Raw genomic sequence first — 14,692 nt, 5'->3', positions numbered from 1 at the left:
TCATCTGTTCAATGGGGGTATAGTAATTATCTCCATTCCTCCGGTTGCTATGAGGATTCCATATGAGAATGGGTGTAAGATGCCCAGCATAGTGTCTGACATAAACCAATTGCCCCAAAAGTGGAGCTATGAAGACAAAGGAGCAGGTGCAGCACTCTTGTGTCCCTGGATGGGGCACAGGTGACCTCAGCGCTCTGGACCCAGATCATAAGTGCCTTACGAGGGTGAGTTGATCATTGACCTCAATGTTGACTATTTTTCAGCTGCTTTGCTGGATGGGCAAGACAGGATTAACACTCTCAGTCTGTGCAGAAGAGGGGGCCCTCCTCACCCCACAGAGCCTAGTGAGAGAGAAAGAAATGGCAGAGTATTAGCTTGCTGACCACACTGATTAGTCTTTTGGGGATTCTAGAACTTACTGGAGAGAACTTGATAGATTAATAAAATTAAATAAATAAGTGAATAAATCTTGAGAGTAAATCTCCTTCATAGCAGATGGGCTGGAGTCGGAGAAATAGTAGCCTTTAACTTTAGAGAGGACAGAATTGCTGTGCTATGGCAAATTACTCAAATGTTCTTCTAGAAAACCTGACTTAAGATTACTTCAGCAAAAGGGGAAATTTATTGTCTTAAGGAACTAAAATATCCAGAGGCCAGGCTTTAGATGTGGCTTGACCCGGCATCCAGTGTCCCAAGGATCCTGCCTCTTCCCATCATCTACCTCTACTTTGCTCCACATTGGCTTCACCCTCCACAGCATGAGATTGTTTCCAAAAATTCTGGGTCTATAACTTTTCAGGCTTAAATTCAGGGAAAAAGACAGCATCTATTTCCTGAACATCCTACCCGTGTCTTGGATTCACTATGGGCCATCTGGGATCATTTGTCCAACCTCTGTAGCCAGAGGGGTCGACCGACCTGAACCAATCACTGTGGCTAAGGGGGGATTCTACACGCCAGTCAACCAGGCCTGGGTCACTTGCCCACTCCCAGAGACCAATTGGAACCTATTGACCGAGGAAAGGAGGGAAGGGAGAGGTGGTTTCCCAAAGACTGTTTCAGTACTACCACCAGAAGGTGAGGGAATGGATGCTGGAGAGGAAAACAGCAAACAGCCTTGATATACAGTTACATGGAGAAGGGAATTCTTCTGGTCAGTAGGAAAGTCCGATCAAAAGATTTTATAAAATCCATGGCTTCTGAGATAAACCTCAAAGGGTGGGTGAAGAGAGGGAAGGGGAAAGGCTTTGGGTTTTTTGTTTTGTTTTCTTAGTGTTGTTATTTCATTTTTGTTTTTTTAGTAAAATCTACCCCCAATGTGGGGCTGAAACTCACGACCTCATGATTAAGAGTCACCATCATATGCTCTACTGACTGAACCAGCCAGGCACCCCAGAATTGTTTATTTCTTCAAATATCTATTGTCATTCTTTTTTTTTTTTAATTTTTAAATGTTTATTTATTTTTGAGAAACAGGGGAAGAGTGCCGGCAGGGGAGGCACAGAGAGAGAGGGAGACAGAGGATCGGAAGCAGGCTCTGCGCTGACAGCAGTGAGCCCAATGTGGGGCTTGAACTCATGAACAATGAGATCATAACCTGAGCTGAAGTCAGATGCTTAATAGACTGAGCCACCCAGGTGCCCCTCTATTGTCATTCTCCTTAACTGTAAATTCCCCAGGGAGGAACAATCTGTCTTGTCAACTGCTTTATGCCCTGTGCCTGGCACAAAGGAAGTACTCAATCAACCATCATTGAAGTAAATGAATACAGGAAATGCCTCAAGTCAACATGCAGATTTGAGAGTACCTGACTGGGATGAGCCATGCTGTTGGACTAAAAGGGTTCATTTCAAACACTGGTTTTTGGTGTTTTTTTTTTTTTAGCAACAGAATGAAATCTTACCTGGAATATGTGAAATAGAAGCAAGCAGCTGCTGTGATGGAAGCAGGGCTGGAGCCTCAAGCACTGTCCTCTCCACAGGCCCTCAGCTGCCCTGTACCCCACCCCAGGGAGCTTGTGCTCTCCCTCTCTGGAAGGGTTTGAAAACCCCTGCAAGAGGTGGAGGAATGGAAGACGTCTGGAAAGGAAGTGGAGCTCACATCCTGCCTGAGAATCTGAATTCCATGGGACTGAAGATTTTATAAAAGGAGTGGGATAGCTAGAGTTGTATTTTAGAGATCATAATCCGGCAGCCTCTTTCATAAATCAGTTGGAGGAGGTTGTGACGAGTCAGGGAAGCCAGTTGACACTGTGCGTGAATAGGAGTGGAGAAACAAGGGCCAACAGTTTTGTGGATTGATTTATTTTTTAAATTAAATTCTTATTTGAAAACACACATACAGTTAGAAAAAAAAAACTAATGTACTCCTAATTTGACATTTAAAAATAATACAAAATATGGGGTGCCTGGATGTCCCAGTTGGTTAAGGGTCTGACTCTTGATCTCAGCTCAGGTCTTGATCTCATAGCCGTGAGTTGAAGCCCTGAATTGGGCTCCCCACTGGGTGTGAGGCCTACTTAAAAATAAAATAAAATAAAGTAAAATAGAATAGAATACAATAGAATAAAATATAAAATAAAAATAATATAAAGTAAAAAATAAATGAATAAAAGCATCTCAGCATCAGAGAAAAACATTGAGACATTTAGTGCCATGGCGTACTGAGGCCTCACACTAGCTCATAAGAGACAACTGCTAAATTGCCTAGAATTGTGCATTTCAGGTGTTAAACACAGCTTTGATTAAAAATTAAATCTAAAACCTCACAAATAAATTCTATTAAAGCAAAGGTGACAAATACTCAAAATTCATCACTTCCTCATTTCACTATTTTTCTATTATCTGTTGAGGTTATTTGTATCAATAATACACACACACACACACACACACACACACACACACACACACACACAGTGGAAATGCTATGTCTCTTCCTATATTCCTGTGTTCCATCATGTCACATTTGAAATTGGGCATGGTGAGAGTAGTTACACAACAGAAACAGGTGAACACCATAAATCAGGGCTGGTTTTTTTTCTTTTCTCTCGGGGAGCTTTTGTTAAAAATTTACCAGTGTACTACTGGTTGGGTGCATAATCTTTCCAACTTTTTACTTTACTTATGTCTGTGTCTCTGTCTCTCCAACTATGAAGTAGATATCTGGAGAAGGGGTTGTCAGTCACCTGGTGTTCAAATCATCCTCCTATTTCTGCATGGTCCCCTACTGTGGACAATATTGGTAGGCTGAGGCTCTACCTTCATTATGGCATCTGGAGAAGGTTATTCATCCTCTCTCACACTTCTTCACAGCTCAGGGATAAGCGCTTGGCCTAAGCCAACCAACTGGAATGCTCCCAACTGGACTTTGAATCTTGAACAAGTGAAAACAAGACCCAGGGAGAGTTCATGATATAATCATTGCACCTGCAGCCCATGGGGAGCAGGTGGCTGTGCCAACAGGGAAATCCTCATCAGCAGGTTCCGGTGGTGTCATTGGTGTAGCTCAGTGCCACCTCAGCCACATGTTCCTACTTCCTGGCCTCTCTTGGTTCCCACCCTTTTCAAAGGAAAGGACAAGATGAGCCCAAAACATTTTGTAGTGTTAGGAAGTAAAAAAGTGCTCAAAGAACAATGGAGACATGTCAAAAGGACCCTGAAATCATCTTAAAGAAATGCCCACTGACCAAACCTGGGACATGTTTCAGTATCAAAATGAATAATGAGGGGCGCCTGGGTGGCTCAGTCGGTTAAGTGGCCGACTTCGGCTCAGGTCATGATCTCGCGGTCTGTGAGTTCAAGCCCCGCATCGGGCTCTGTGCTGATAGCTCAGAGCCTGGAGCCTGTTTCAAATTCTGTGTCTCCCTCTCTCTCTGACAATCCCCCGTTCATGCTGTCTCTCCCTGTCTCAAAATAAATAAACGTTAAAAAAAATTGTTTAAAAAAAAAAAAAACAAAAGAGGGGCGCCTGGGTGGCTCAGTCGGTTAAGCGTCCGACTTCGGCTCAGGTCACGATCTTGCGGTCTGCGAGTTCGAGCCCCGCGTCGGGCTCTGGGCTGATGGCTCAGAGCCTGGAGCTTGCTTCCAATTCTGTGTCTCCCTCTCTCTCTGCCCCTCCCCCGTTCATGCTGTGTCTCTCTCTGTCTCAAAAATAAAAATAAACGTTAAAAAAAATGTAAAAAAAAAAAAGAAAAAAAAGAAAAAAGAAAATCTTGATACTCTTAAAAAAAAATGAATAATGATACTAATGGATTACAACCCACTGACTGAAACAGAAAATGATATAAATAATTCATATGTAAAGGAATGTAAGAAAAGAAAGCACCCCTTCACAGTAGCATGCCCACTAATAATACATGTAGATGCAATAATGGAAGTAGAAAGATTACGTTGGCAATTATTACAGTATTGTTGATTCATAGAGTATTTGTCAATGGATACTAAGCCTGGTAGATGGAGGTTTGATGGGGAACAGGATTATCAGAGTAGTTTCAAAGTATATCCCCAGAAAATAACTCATTAATTACAAAAGTGAACAATGGAGACTTTACAGTGGAGAACACTGACAGACACCACTGTGACCAGGTGATCAAGGTTAGCGTCATCAATAGTGAGACAGGCTGATACCATGTGCCTCCTGACGTGATACACTGAGAAGAACACAGCACAGTCTTCTTTGTGTAGTATTCCGGCCAACAATTATGAATCGAGACATGAGGAAACACCAGACGCATCCAGGTTGAGGGGCATCCTAAGGAACCAAAGGCCTGTTCCCCCTTTTTTAAAGATTTCATTTTGGGGGTGTCTGAGTGACTCAGTTGGTTAAGCATCTGACTCTTGGTTTTGGCTCAGGTCATGATCTCATGGTTTGTGGGTTCAACCCCTGCGTTAGTCTCCATACTGACAATGCCGGAGCCTTCTTGGGATTCTCTCTTTCCCTCCCTTACCTCTCTCTCTGCCCTTCCCCCACTTGCACATGCGTGCTCTCTCTTTCTCAAAAATAAATACACTTGTGGCACCTGGTGGCTCAGTTGGTTAAGCAACTAACTCTTTTTTTTTTTTTTAATTTTTTTTTTCAACGTTTTTTATTTATTTTTGGGACAGAGAGAGACAGAGCATGAACGGGGGAGGGGCAGAGAGAGAGGGAGACACAGAATCGGAAACAGGCTCCAGGCTCCGAGCCATCAGCCCAAAGCCCGACGCGGGGCTCGAACTCACGGACCGCGAGATCGTGACCTGGCTGAAGTCGGACGCTTAACCGACTGCGCCACCCAGGCGCCCCAAGCAACTAACTCTTGATTTTAGCTCAGGTCATGATCTTGTGGTTCATGAGTTTGAGCCCCACGGTGGTCTCCATGCTAACGGCACGGAGCATGCTTGGGATTTTCTCTCTCTGCCCCTCTCCTACTCTCTCTTTCTTAAAGTAAATAAATAAATAAGCATTTTTAAAAATTTTGTTTTTAAGTAATCTCTACACTCAATGTGGGGCTCAAATTTACAACCCTGAGGTCAAGAGTTGCATGCTCTACCAAATGAGCCTGAGCCAGTCAAGAGCCCCCAAAGGTCTGTACTCTTTATCTATTTTTTATTTATTTAATGCTTATTTATTTTTGAGAGAGACAGAGTGCAAGCTGGGGAGGGGCAGAGAGAGGGAGACACAGAATCTGAAACAGGCTCCAGACTCTGAGCTGTCAGCACAGAGCCTCACGTGGGGCTTGAACCCACGAACCATGAGATCATGACCTGAGCTGAAGTCGGAAGCTTACCTGACTGAGCCACCCAAGTGTCCCAGGTCTGTACTCTTTAAAATTGTCAAGGTCATGAAATATATGGAAAGAGTGCAGAAATGTTCCAGATTAAAGTAAATCAAAGAGATACAATAAGAAAATGTAATGCATGATTCCGGATTTGGATTCTGGGCTAGAAAGGAAAAGAAGACATTGGGCAGCTGGTCAAACTTAAATGCCCTCTGTGGATTGAATGGTTACGTTCTATCAATGTTAATTTCCTGATTGGGAGGGTTGCATAAAGGTTATAGAACAGAGTACTTGTTTGGTGATATATTTAAGGGGGAAATGGCATCATGTCTGCAACTTTGTCTGAGATCAGAAAAGAAGTAATGATAATGAGGGGGAGGGGTAATGACAAATGTTAACAATTGCAGGATCTGATTTTAGGAAGTAAGAGAGTCCTTTGTACTCTTCCTGCAACTTTTCTGTATGTTTGCGATTATTACAAAATAAATTATATTTTTAAAATAAGGCCAAGAACTCTTTCAGAAGAACAAAGTTCTTCCTTTTAGCCTACAAACATGCTTAAATCTCTTCTGAACAAAGCAAAACCAAACCAAAACAAAATAACGAAGCTAGCAGCTACTTGCTGTTGCCACTTGCTCCCTGCTGGGCATCAGGATGCTGAGGAAACACCACTGAGCCTGGTGTCAGGAAGCCTCTGTTGGAGGCTGGCTCAACACTCCCTAACTATGTGACTTTGACTAAATCATTTAACCTGAGCCTCAGTTTCTTCATGAGGTAACAATAGTAGCTCTTACAGAGCTGCCATGGAGATCAAGGGAGAGAAGGGATATGAAAGCAGGTTATAAACTATACTGTGTTTGACAAATACTAACTGTAGGTGGTCCCTCACTTTAACCCCTGGTGATACAGGACTATTGCCTTCACACCTGCTAGAATGCATCTCCTTCTAGGAGCTCAGCCTGCCCTCTGCAGGACTACACATAACTGATCACAGCCTTTGTCTGTTGAAGTATGACTTTCTTGCCCTCTTTTGACCTCTTCTTCTCAACTCTGCCTGGCCACTCTGCCTGCCTATCCAGGACAGGTGATCACTCAAATCTGTTCCTGGTCTTTTCCTCTTCATCTGCTTGTTCATTCTGGAATGTCTCATCTATTCCCATGCTTTTGGGGGCACCTCTGTTTCTATGCTGATGACACCCATACTCACACCTTTTGCACTGGCTTCTCCTGTCAGTATTCCATCTCTATCTGGGCATTCACTCAGGCATTTCAAATTCACCTTGGGCAACACTAACTGATTCTCATACTTTCTTCTCTTCCTATGTTCACTTTCTTATTTAAAACACTACGCTCCCTCTAAATACTTGGGCCAGAAATGCAGAAGTCAAGTATTGTTGTTGTCATTTGCTTATTGAACATCTACTATTTTCCAGGTACAAAGTACTTTGCATTCTTGATTCACTTTTTTTCCTTGAAAGAGCCCTCTAAAGTAAATCCTACTTCATTCCATCTTACAAAGCTGAAATCTAGGGTTCAGAAAGCTTAAATAACTTTTTAGTTCAAGATTATACAGTTAATAAATAGTGGAACTATTTTTTTTATAATAGGATAGTCTGACTCCAAAGTCCATTCTGTTAATCTTAATCATTATACATTGACTTCTTCCTGAATTCTCATATATAATTTCATTGATTCCTTTTAATTTTGTCACTGAAATGTCTCTTGAATCAGTTCTTTCTTTGTTCCCTGATGCTATCTAGTTCAGACACACATCTTGTACATACTTAAACATTTGTATATAGGTGGTACATTTTTCTATTTATAAATATGATATGTACTGGCTGTAAGAAAATTCATCACAGATCTAGGTAGTAGAAGTTCCCCAACCCCAACTTCTAAAGATAACCACAATTAAGGTGTAGTATGCATTCCTCATTTTTTTTCTATGTATATAAAAGCATATTACAGTTTTTAAATGCAATCACATCATATTGAAACTCACCTTTCTTATTTCATATATCAGCACATACAGATCTACTTTGTTGTTCTTTTTAAAAACTATTTTTTATTTAAAAAAATTAATGTTTACTTATTTTTGAGAGGGGGGAGGAAGGGGCAGAGAGAGGGAGACAGAGGATCTGAAGCAGACTCTGCACTGATAGCAGAGAGCCTGATATGAGGCTCAAACTCATGAACCATACAATCATGACCTTAGTTAGCTGAAGTCTGTCGCTTAACCGACTGAGCCAGCCAGGCACCCCATGTTCTTCTTTTTTTATTAGGTAAAATAGACACATATTTTATACAAAGTTAAAAAGGCACAAAAGTGTATATTTTGAAAAATAAGTCTCCCTTCACCCTTGTTCCTCTTAGTCACCTATCAGAATTGATGTCACTAGTTTCTTGGGAGCATTCGGAGGCCTCATTCCTTTGAATAGCAGCATAGCTGTCCATTGTATGGATGTGCCAAGTCCATACACCAAATTACTTTGGTGTTTCGTTAGAGGGACACTTAGATCGTCTCCAGTGCTATTACCCATTAGGATCTAAATTCCATGTCAATGTTATCAGTTACTTATCACTCTTAACTTTTGTTGGCAATAAAGTGTTCCAGATTGTATAGGTGCACCATAATTCATTCATCATTTCTCTACTGATGAGAATGTAGGCTTAAATACAGTTTGCTCTGTTCCTAGGGTACCTGTCCTATTAAATACTTCTGCCATTTACCGGCAGTATAGTTTCTTACGTATTCCTCCAGTGCGCTGTGAGCTCCTCAAAAGCAGGGGAAATTGTTCATGTTCATCTTTTTATCCTCATAGCCTAAGCCCCGAATTTGGTCCAGCGTACGCGCTTTCCACGTTTAGGTACAATAATAATTGCATCGCCCGCCCTGAGTTCTGGAACCGAGTGTGAGGAGGCGAAGCGAAGGCAAAGCCGTGCCCTTTTAAGCTGTCCCAGCCTCAGAGGTCCGGAACTTTCGTTAGACGTTTCATTGTTTCTCAGGGAGGATTTTAGCCTCCGAGCGTGCCCCGCACAAGCATGGTTGTTACGCACCGGAAGTAGCTTGTTATTTTGCGGGAGTCAGTTCTTCCGCGGGGCGGAAAAGGCAATTAAGCATGTGTTCCTATCTTTTCCAGTCCCCTTTCCTTGCAGGACCCTATGAGCAAGCTGTGGCGGCGCGGGAGCACCTCTGGGGCTATGGAAGCCCCTGAACCGGGTAGGCGCGGGTCGGTAAAGCAAGTTAGGCGTTCTCAGAAAAGGAGTCCCTTTTTTTGCTCTTCCGAGCCTCCGGGGTACTTAGCCACAGGTGGAAAGGAGAAAGGCGGAGGTGTTGTTATGGTAACAGCGTGTACCGCAGGCAGAGTGGGCCCCTTCGGGGGTATTGGGTTCTTCAAGGCTTTCCCTGCCCGGCTGTTGTGGCCCACTGTTGACAGGCTTTCCTTACGCAGGGGAAGCACTGGAATTGAGTCTGGCGGGTGCCCACGGCCATGGAGTGCACAAGAAAAAGCACAAGAAGCACAAGAAAAAACACAAGAAGAAACACCATCAGGAAGAGGAGGCTGGGCCGACGCAGCCGTCACCTGCCAAGCCCCAGCTTAAACTCAAAATCAAGCTGGGTGGGCAGGTCCTGGGCACCAAGAGGTGAGGCCAAGAAAGCCAAGGTTTTACTTGAGGAACTTTAGGAGCAAGCAGAGGTAGAAGAAGCTCTCTGGGCTTTCCAATAGAAGAGAATGGACACTGATTTCAGGGCTGAGGTTAAGGTAGCGAGAACCCAAGAAGGTGCAGGGGAGGACTGGAAAAAGCTACCAAGCAGGAGACAACTGCTCAGCTTACACAGTGGTTGCTTTTCTGCAGTGTTCCTACTTTCACTGTGATACCTGAAGGTCCTCGATCACCCTCTCCCCTTATGGTTGTGGACAATGAAGAGGAACCTATGGAAGGAGTCCCCCTTGAGCAGTACCGTGCCTGGCTGGGTGAGAAGGATCTGGAGGTGGGAAAACTGGGTTTCTCATTATACCTGATTAAAGGAGGAGGGTTGGTTCTGAGGATGGTGAGAATTTTGAGTGTCCCAGTATTAACTTGGCTAAATTAGGGTTCCCCATCTGAACAATTTTACTTTTAGCTTTCCAACTTTGCTTTCCAGATGAAGACAGTAATCTATCCCCCTCCCCACTTCGGGACCTGTCGGGGGGCTTAGGGGGTCAAGAGGAAGAGGAGGAACAGAGGTGGCTGGATGCCCTGGAAAAGGGAGAGCTGGATGACAATGGAGATCTCAAGAAGGAGATCAACGAAAGGCTGCTCACTGCTCGACAGGTAAGTCAGTTCATTCTTTATTCACTTGCTAAACATATATTGAGAATTTCTCATGTCCCAAGAATGTTACTAGGCAGTGGGGATATCGATGGTGAAAAAAAGAAAAGGTTTCTGTTCTCATGGAGTGGTATTCGTGTGTGTGTGCGTGTGTGTGTGTGTGTGTGTTGGGGGGAGAGGGGTAAGTAAATAAATAATTTTGAAGAGCACGGTTTATAACAAAGATAGGGTGATGAAATAGAAAGTGGTGGAAAAGAAATGTTAGATAGTGTAGTCAGGGAAGACCTCTCTGAAGAAATTACATTTCCAATACCAGGGGAGCTTTTCAGGCAGAGACCAGCAGGTGCAAAGACCCTGAGAGTGGAACATGCCTAGTACTGGTCAAGGAGAAAAATAAGTGTGACTAAGCCATGAAAGTATTGTTTGCAGGAAAGTGATACATTTGATTTATATTTTGGTAGATTACTTTGGCTTCTTCCTGGAGGTAAGGAGTAGAAGCAACATCTGCCAGGAAGCTGTAGGAATCAGGTGAAAGATGGGGTGGTGGCTTGAACCAAGGCGAAATTGTGGAGAAGGAGGAAATCAGATAGATTCTGGATCTATTTTGGAAATAGACACCTGTTAGGAGTCAGGGAAGGGGTAGCAAAGGAGTCAAGGGTAACCCTGAGTTTTGGGCTTGAGCAGTTATCCAATTGATGCTCTCCACTGAGATGAAAAGATTTAAAACAGCAACAAAACAAAACAAAACAAAACAAAACAAAACAAAACAAAACAAAAACACCCTGGAGAGGTGGTAAACAAAGTTTGGGGCCAGGCAGGAAATACTACTAATGCTTTTCTTCTTGAGAGTCAAGGGTCGAAAGACGAAAGTCTGGGATCTGGGAGGAGGCAGTACTAAAAGGCACCTGGAGAGGTGCTCATTCCACTTCTCTCAAGTCCAGCACTCCTCAAAGACCCTGCTGTCCCCTTCCTTCGTTTGTTCAGAACTCCTCTCTCTGACACCCCTCGGTCTGTCTCTCCCCAGCGAGCTCTGCTCCAGAAGGCGCGGAGTCAGCCTTCTCCGATGCTGCCACTGCCCGTGGCTGGGGGCTGCCCTGCCCCGGCACTCACCGAGGAGATGCTGCTGAAGCGCGAGGAGAGGGCGAGGAAGAGACGGCTGCAGGCGGCTCGGCGGGCGGAGGAGCACAAGAACCAGACTATTGAGCGCCTCACTAAGACTGCGGCGCCCAGCGGACGGGGAGGCCGAGGGGCAGCGAGGGGCGAGCGGCGGGGCGGGCGGGCCGTGGCCCCAGCCCCCATGGTGCGCTACAGCAGCGGGGCACAGGGTTCCACCCTTTCCTTCCCACCCGGCGTTCCCGCCCCCGCGCCAGTGTCTCAGCGGCCATCCCCATCTGGCCCTCCTCCTCGATGCTCTGTCCCGGGCTGCCCGCACCCGCGCCGTTACGCCTGCTCCCGCACGGGCCAGGCGCTCTGCAGCCTTCAGTGCTACCGTATCAACCTGCAGATGCGGCTTGGAGGGCCCGAGGGCCCCGGATCTCCCCTTTTGGCTACTTAAGGTCCTTACTTAACCCGGACTCTGCGCCCTCTCCCCTGCCCCCATTTTCATTATTTTCCCCACCCTATTAAATTTCATCCGGTGCCTCAACTTGTACAGAATTGGGGGAGTGGGGTATGGGCAGGTCAATTCCCCGCACACACGATGCCCTCACGGGAGCTTGCATCAAGCCCCGGGAAACGATCACTAGGCCTAAAGAAGACTGACCGATCTGTCCCCCAAACTTGGGCGGACTTTTGGGACCCCCCCCCCTCCCCTCCTCCGCCTCTTCCATCAGAGTTACCTGGCTTGGTAGGGCCTTCGGCGTCATCCCGAAAATAGCGCTCAAGCCAATCAGCATAAACTTTGCTTTTCTGGACGGCCGTTCATTGGTTGATAACGCAGAGCCCGTTCTGTTGTCCATATTGGCTATTGTCGCTGTCAGTCAGGGCCGTGGGTCGAACCTTACCCCACTCTTTGTCTGTGTAAGCTCTTGTTGTCTGGGAGAGTGGCAGAGGCACTGCTGTAGATTGGTCACTGGGAGAAACCTCTGGTCCGTTGCTATTGGCTCGCCCGCCGGCGGGCGTTGCTGATTGGTAGGACCGAGCAATCTGGGTTCTAGTTGGCAGCGCTCTCCCCGGATGGAAGCTCCGGCCGCGGAGTGATGGTGGCGGCAGAGAAGATGGGCCGGGCAGGGACCATGGCAGAGGTGGCAGGGGCGGGGCGCCTGGCAATAGAGGAGGCTGTGGTCTACAGGGGGCTGTAGGTGGAGGCATGGCTCAGGCCAGCAGCGGGAACGGCAGCGAGGAAGCCTGGGGGGCACTTCGGGTGCCGCAACAGCAGGTATCCCAACTGCTCCAAAAGCCTATCACGACAGCCATTTATTTCTTTTCCCTTTCCTTGTCCCTTCCTTTTGCGGGGTTGGGGAGGAACTCACGTAGCCAAAGGTACTGTGAAGTTCCTAAATATGTCCCTTCTACTCTTTGTCTAAACTTTGTAACGTAGATGCAGTTGACTTTTCCTGCAGCTTCTTAGACCCCATCCCATGGCTGCAGTGGAAGCTTGCAGTGGCTCTCCAGTGACCAGAGGCATAGTGAGGCCCAGGGAAGCTCCCTCTGTCTTGCAACAGTTATTTGTGATGTTTTTCTGTGTGCCTGTTGTCACAACAGAGTCGGGCAGCGTCTTCTCTTGAGGGACCAATTTGGAGAAGAGCTGGAACCCAGACTCACGCCCTGGATGCCATCGTTTATCATCCACAGCAGTCCCATCTGGTTGGGAGCATTGCTCTGGGTCTCATATGGCCCTTCCTATACCCTAGGAAGCCTGAGACCCAAGGGTGGAAAGACCCAGCTTGGGGGTGGGGAGGCAGGCCCCGGGAGGATAATGAAAGCATCTTAACATTGGAAATTACCTTAAACCCCTTACCTATTGTCTGAGACTTTGAGATGGCTCAGACTGCCCTCTGGCTTCTGCCCAGACACTCTGTTAACAGAAAACACCCTGGGGAGCCAGCCTGAGTGTGAGAGGTCTCCTATATGCAGAACTGAAATCTGCCTCTTTGTATGTCCACACTGTGCATTTAGTTCTTTAGATAGATACTTGCTATTCCAAATGCCTTCACGTCGACAGCCCTTCTGACGTTTGAACACTCCTCTCTCCATCACTCTTCCCCTCCCCATAGGTCTCTCTGAGCTCAGCTTGGTTCACAGGGTGGGACTGTGTCCGTGCATGCAGCGGGGTGGGGGTGGACAGTGCCTGGGGCTGGAATCTCCCTTGGTTCTAAGTGCCTCCTTGCTCCCAGCTTCGAGAGCTGTGCCCAGGAGTGAACAACCAGCCCTACCTCTGTGAGAGTGGTCACTGCTGCGGGGAGACAGGCTGCTGCACCTACTACTATGAGCTCTGGTGTGAGTCTCCAAGGGGGCTATTCTCGGGTCCTTCTGCCCACCTGCCCTTGGGCCTCAAAATTCCAGTCTTCATGGACCTTTCTCTGCGTGGGAGGTATCTAAGACCCTCCCTCACCCCTTGCAGGGTTCTGGCTGCTCTGGACTGTCCTCATCCTCTTTAGCTGCTGTTGCGCCTTCCGTCATCGACGAGCTAAACTCCGGCTGCAGCAACAGCAGCGGCAGCGTGAGATCAACTTGTTGGCCTACCATGGGGCATGCCATGGGGCTGGCCCTGTCCCTTCCGGTTCACTGCTTGACCTTCGTGAGTGGCTTGAGGCTCTGGGCTCACTACCAGCGGCCCCTCCCAACCCAGAACCCTGAATCATCCCCACATTCCCTTTGCAGACATTTCAAAGCACACTTTACCTAATAGCAAAGATACTACTACTACCCCACTGCTGGTTGCCCCACCGACCATACCATTCTTTCCTGCAGGCCTTCTCAGCGCCTTCAAACCCCCTGCCTACGAGGATGTGGTTCACCGCCCTGGCACACCACCGCCTCCTTACACTGCAGCCTCAGGCTGCCCCTTGACTGCTTCCAGTGAACGTACCTGCTGCTCCTCTGCTTCTAGCTGCCCTACCCACTGCGAGGGAACAAATGTGGAAGGTGTTTCCTCCCACCAGAGTGCCCCCCCTCATCAAGAGGATGAGCCTGGGGCAGGGGTGAGCCCCGCCCCCACGCCCCCATCCTGCCGTTATCGCCGCCTGACTGGTGACTCAGGTATTGAGCTCTGCCCTTGTCCTGACTCCAGTGAGGGCGAGCCAATCAAGGAAGCTAGGGCTAGTGCCACTCCACCAGATTTGGAGGACCCTTGTGTGCTGCCCCTTGATCCTGTACCCCAGGTCTCTCCTGTGGGACTAGCTTCCAGTGAAGGGGACATCCCATAATCAGTTTGGGGAGGGTGGGTGGATTACTTGCCCACCAGAAACAGCCCTGGCCCCAACTCCTCTGAGTTCTCCTTGGCCTTTCCCTGCCTCCTCGAATCTGCCTGAAAGGGGTGGAATCCTGAGGAGAGTGGCTGTGTTTGGGGGACTGTGCTAGCTCTACCCCCTAAAACATACACAGAAGCCTTGATCTCATTAAAGAGATGTGAACCAGCTGCTTGTGAATTTGGGTGGACTGGTGCTGAACTTCTGCATCGCA

At 47.0% G+C, this 14,692-nt stretch overlaps 2 protein-coding genes and 1 long non-coding RNA gene across 5 annotated transcripts; all 3 read left to right on the top strand.

Moving 5' to 3' along the window:
* Positions 1-115: 115 nt before the first annotated feature.
* LOC131484882 (uncharacterized) lies at positions 116-2,412 on the top strand. Its single transcript, XR_009248487.1, has 2 exons — positions 116-224; positions 1,885-2,412. It is a non-coding gene; the product is annotated as an uncharacterized LOC131484882 (long non-coding RNA).
* A 6,362-nt stretch (positions 2,413-8,774) lies between these two features.
* Positions 8,775-11,714, top strand: INO80B (INO80 complex subunit B). Its single transcript, XM_058683616.1, has 5 exons — positions 8,775-8,975; positions 9,208-9,400; positions 9,614-9,732; positions 9,903-10,072; positions 11,094-11,714. Exons 1-5 carry the CDS (start codon positions 8,918-8,920, stop codon positions 11,622-11,624), a joined length of 1,071 nt encoding a protein of 356 aa, XP_058539599.1. The 5' UTR covers positions 8,775-8,917; the 3' UTR covers positions 11,625-11,714.
* A 201-nt stretch (positions 11,715-11,915) lies between these two features.
* Positions 11,916-14,646, top strand: WBP1 (WW domain binding protein 1). 3 transcript variants are annotated; one of them, XM_058683618.1, is made up of 5 exons: positions 11,955-12,446; positions 12,773-12,874; positions 13,405-13,507; positions 13,632-13,808; positions 13,982-14,646. In XM_058683618.1, the coding sequence occupies exons 1-5, from the start codon at positions 12,378-12,380 to the stop codon at positions 14,434-14,436; spliced, it is 906 nt and encodes a 301-aa protein (XP_058539601.1). In that variant the 5' UTR covers positions 11,955-12,377; the 3' UTR covers positions 14,437-14,646. The 3 variants fall into 3 exon arrangements, with proteins under 3 accessions (XP_058539603.1, XP_058539601.1, XP_058539602.1); XM_058683620.1 differs by lacking the exon at positions 13,632-13,808 and having other exon boundaries at positions 11,916-12,446; XM_058683619.1 differs by lacking the exon at positions 12,773-12,874 and having other exon boundaries at positions 11,976-12,446.
* Positions 14,647-14,692: the final 46 nt, after the last annotated feature.

The sequence above is a fragment of the Neofelis nebulosa genome, chromosome 9 (genome assembly GCF_028018385.1).
Source record: "Neofelis nebulosa isolate mNeoNeb1 chromosome 9, mNeoNeb1.pri, whole genome shotgun sequence".
Taxonomy (NCBI): domain Eukaryota; kingdom Metazoa; phylum Chordata; class Mammalia; order Carnivora; family Felidae; genus Neofelis; species Neofelis nebulosa.
The sequence above is the reverse complement of the archived record's forward strand: the minus strand, read 5'-3'. Positions and strand labels throughout refer to the sequence as shown.

Coding starts and splice junctions, on each gene's coding strand:
- INO80B (XM_058683616.1), top strand. CDS start 8,918: ATGAGCAAGCTGTGGCGGCGCGGGAGCACCTCTGGGGCTATGGAAGCC. Junction 9,401..9,613: donor CAGGTCCTGGGCACCAAGAG/GTGAGGCCAAGA, acceptor GCTTTTCTGCAG/TGTTCCTACTTTCACTGTGA. Junction 9,733..9,902: donor GCAGTACCGTGCCTGGCTGG/GTGAGAAGGATC, acceptor TTTGCTTTCCAG/ATGAAGACAGTAATCTATCC.
- WBP1 (XM_058683618.1), top strand. CDS start 12,378: ATGGCTCAGGCCAGCAGCGGGAACGGCAGCGAGGAAGCCTGGGGGGCA. Junction 12,447..12,772: donor TTCGGGTGCCGCAACAGCAG/GTATCCCAACTG, acceptor TTGTCACAACAG/AGTCGGGCAGCGTCTTCTCT. Junction 12,875..13,404: donor ATCCACAGCAGTCCCATCTG/GTTGGGAGCATT, acceptor CCTTGCTCCCAG/CTTCGAGAGCTGTGCCCAGG.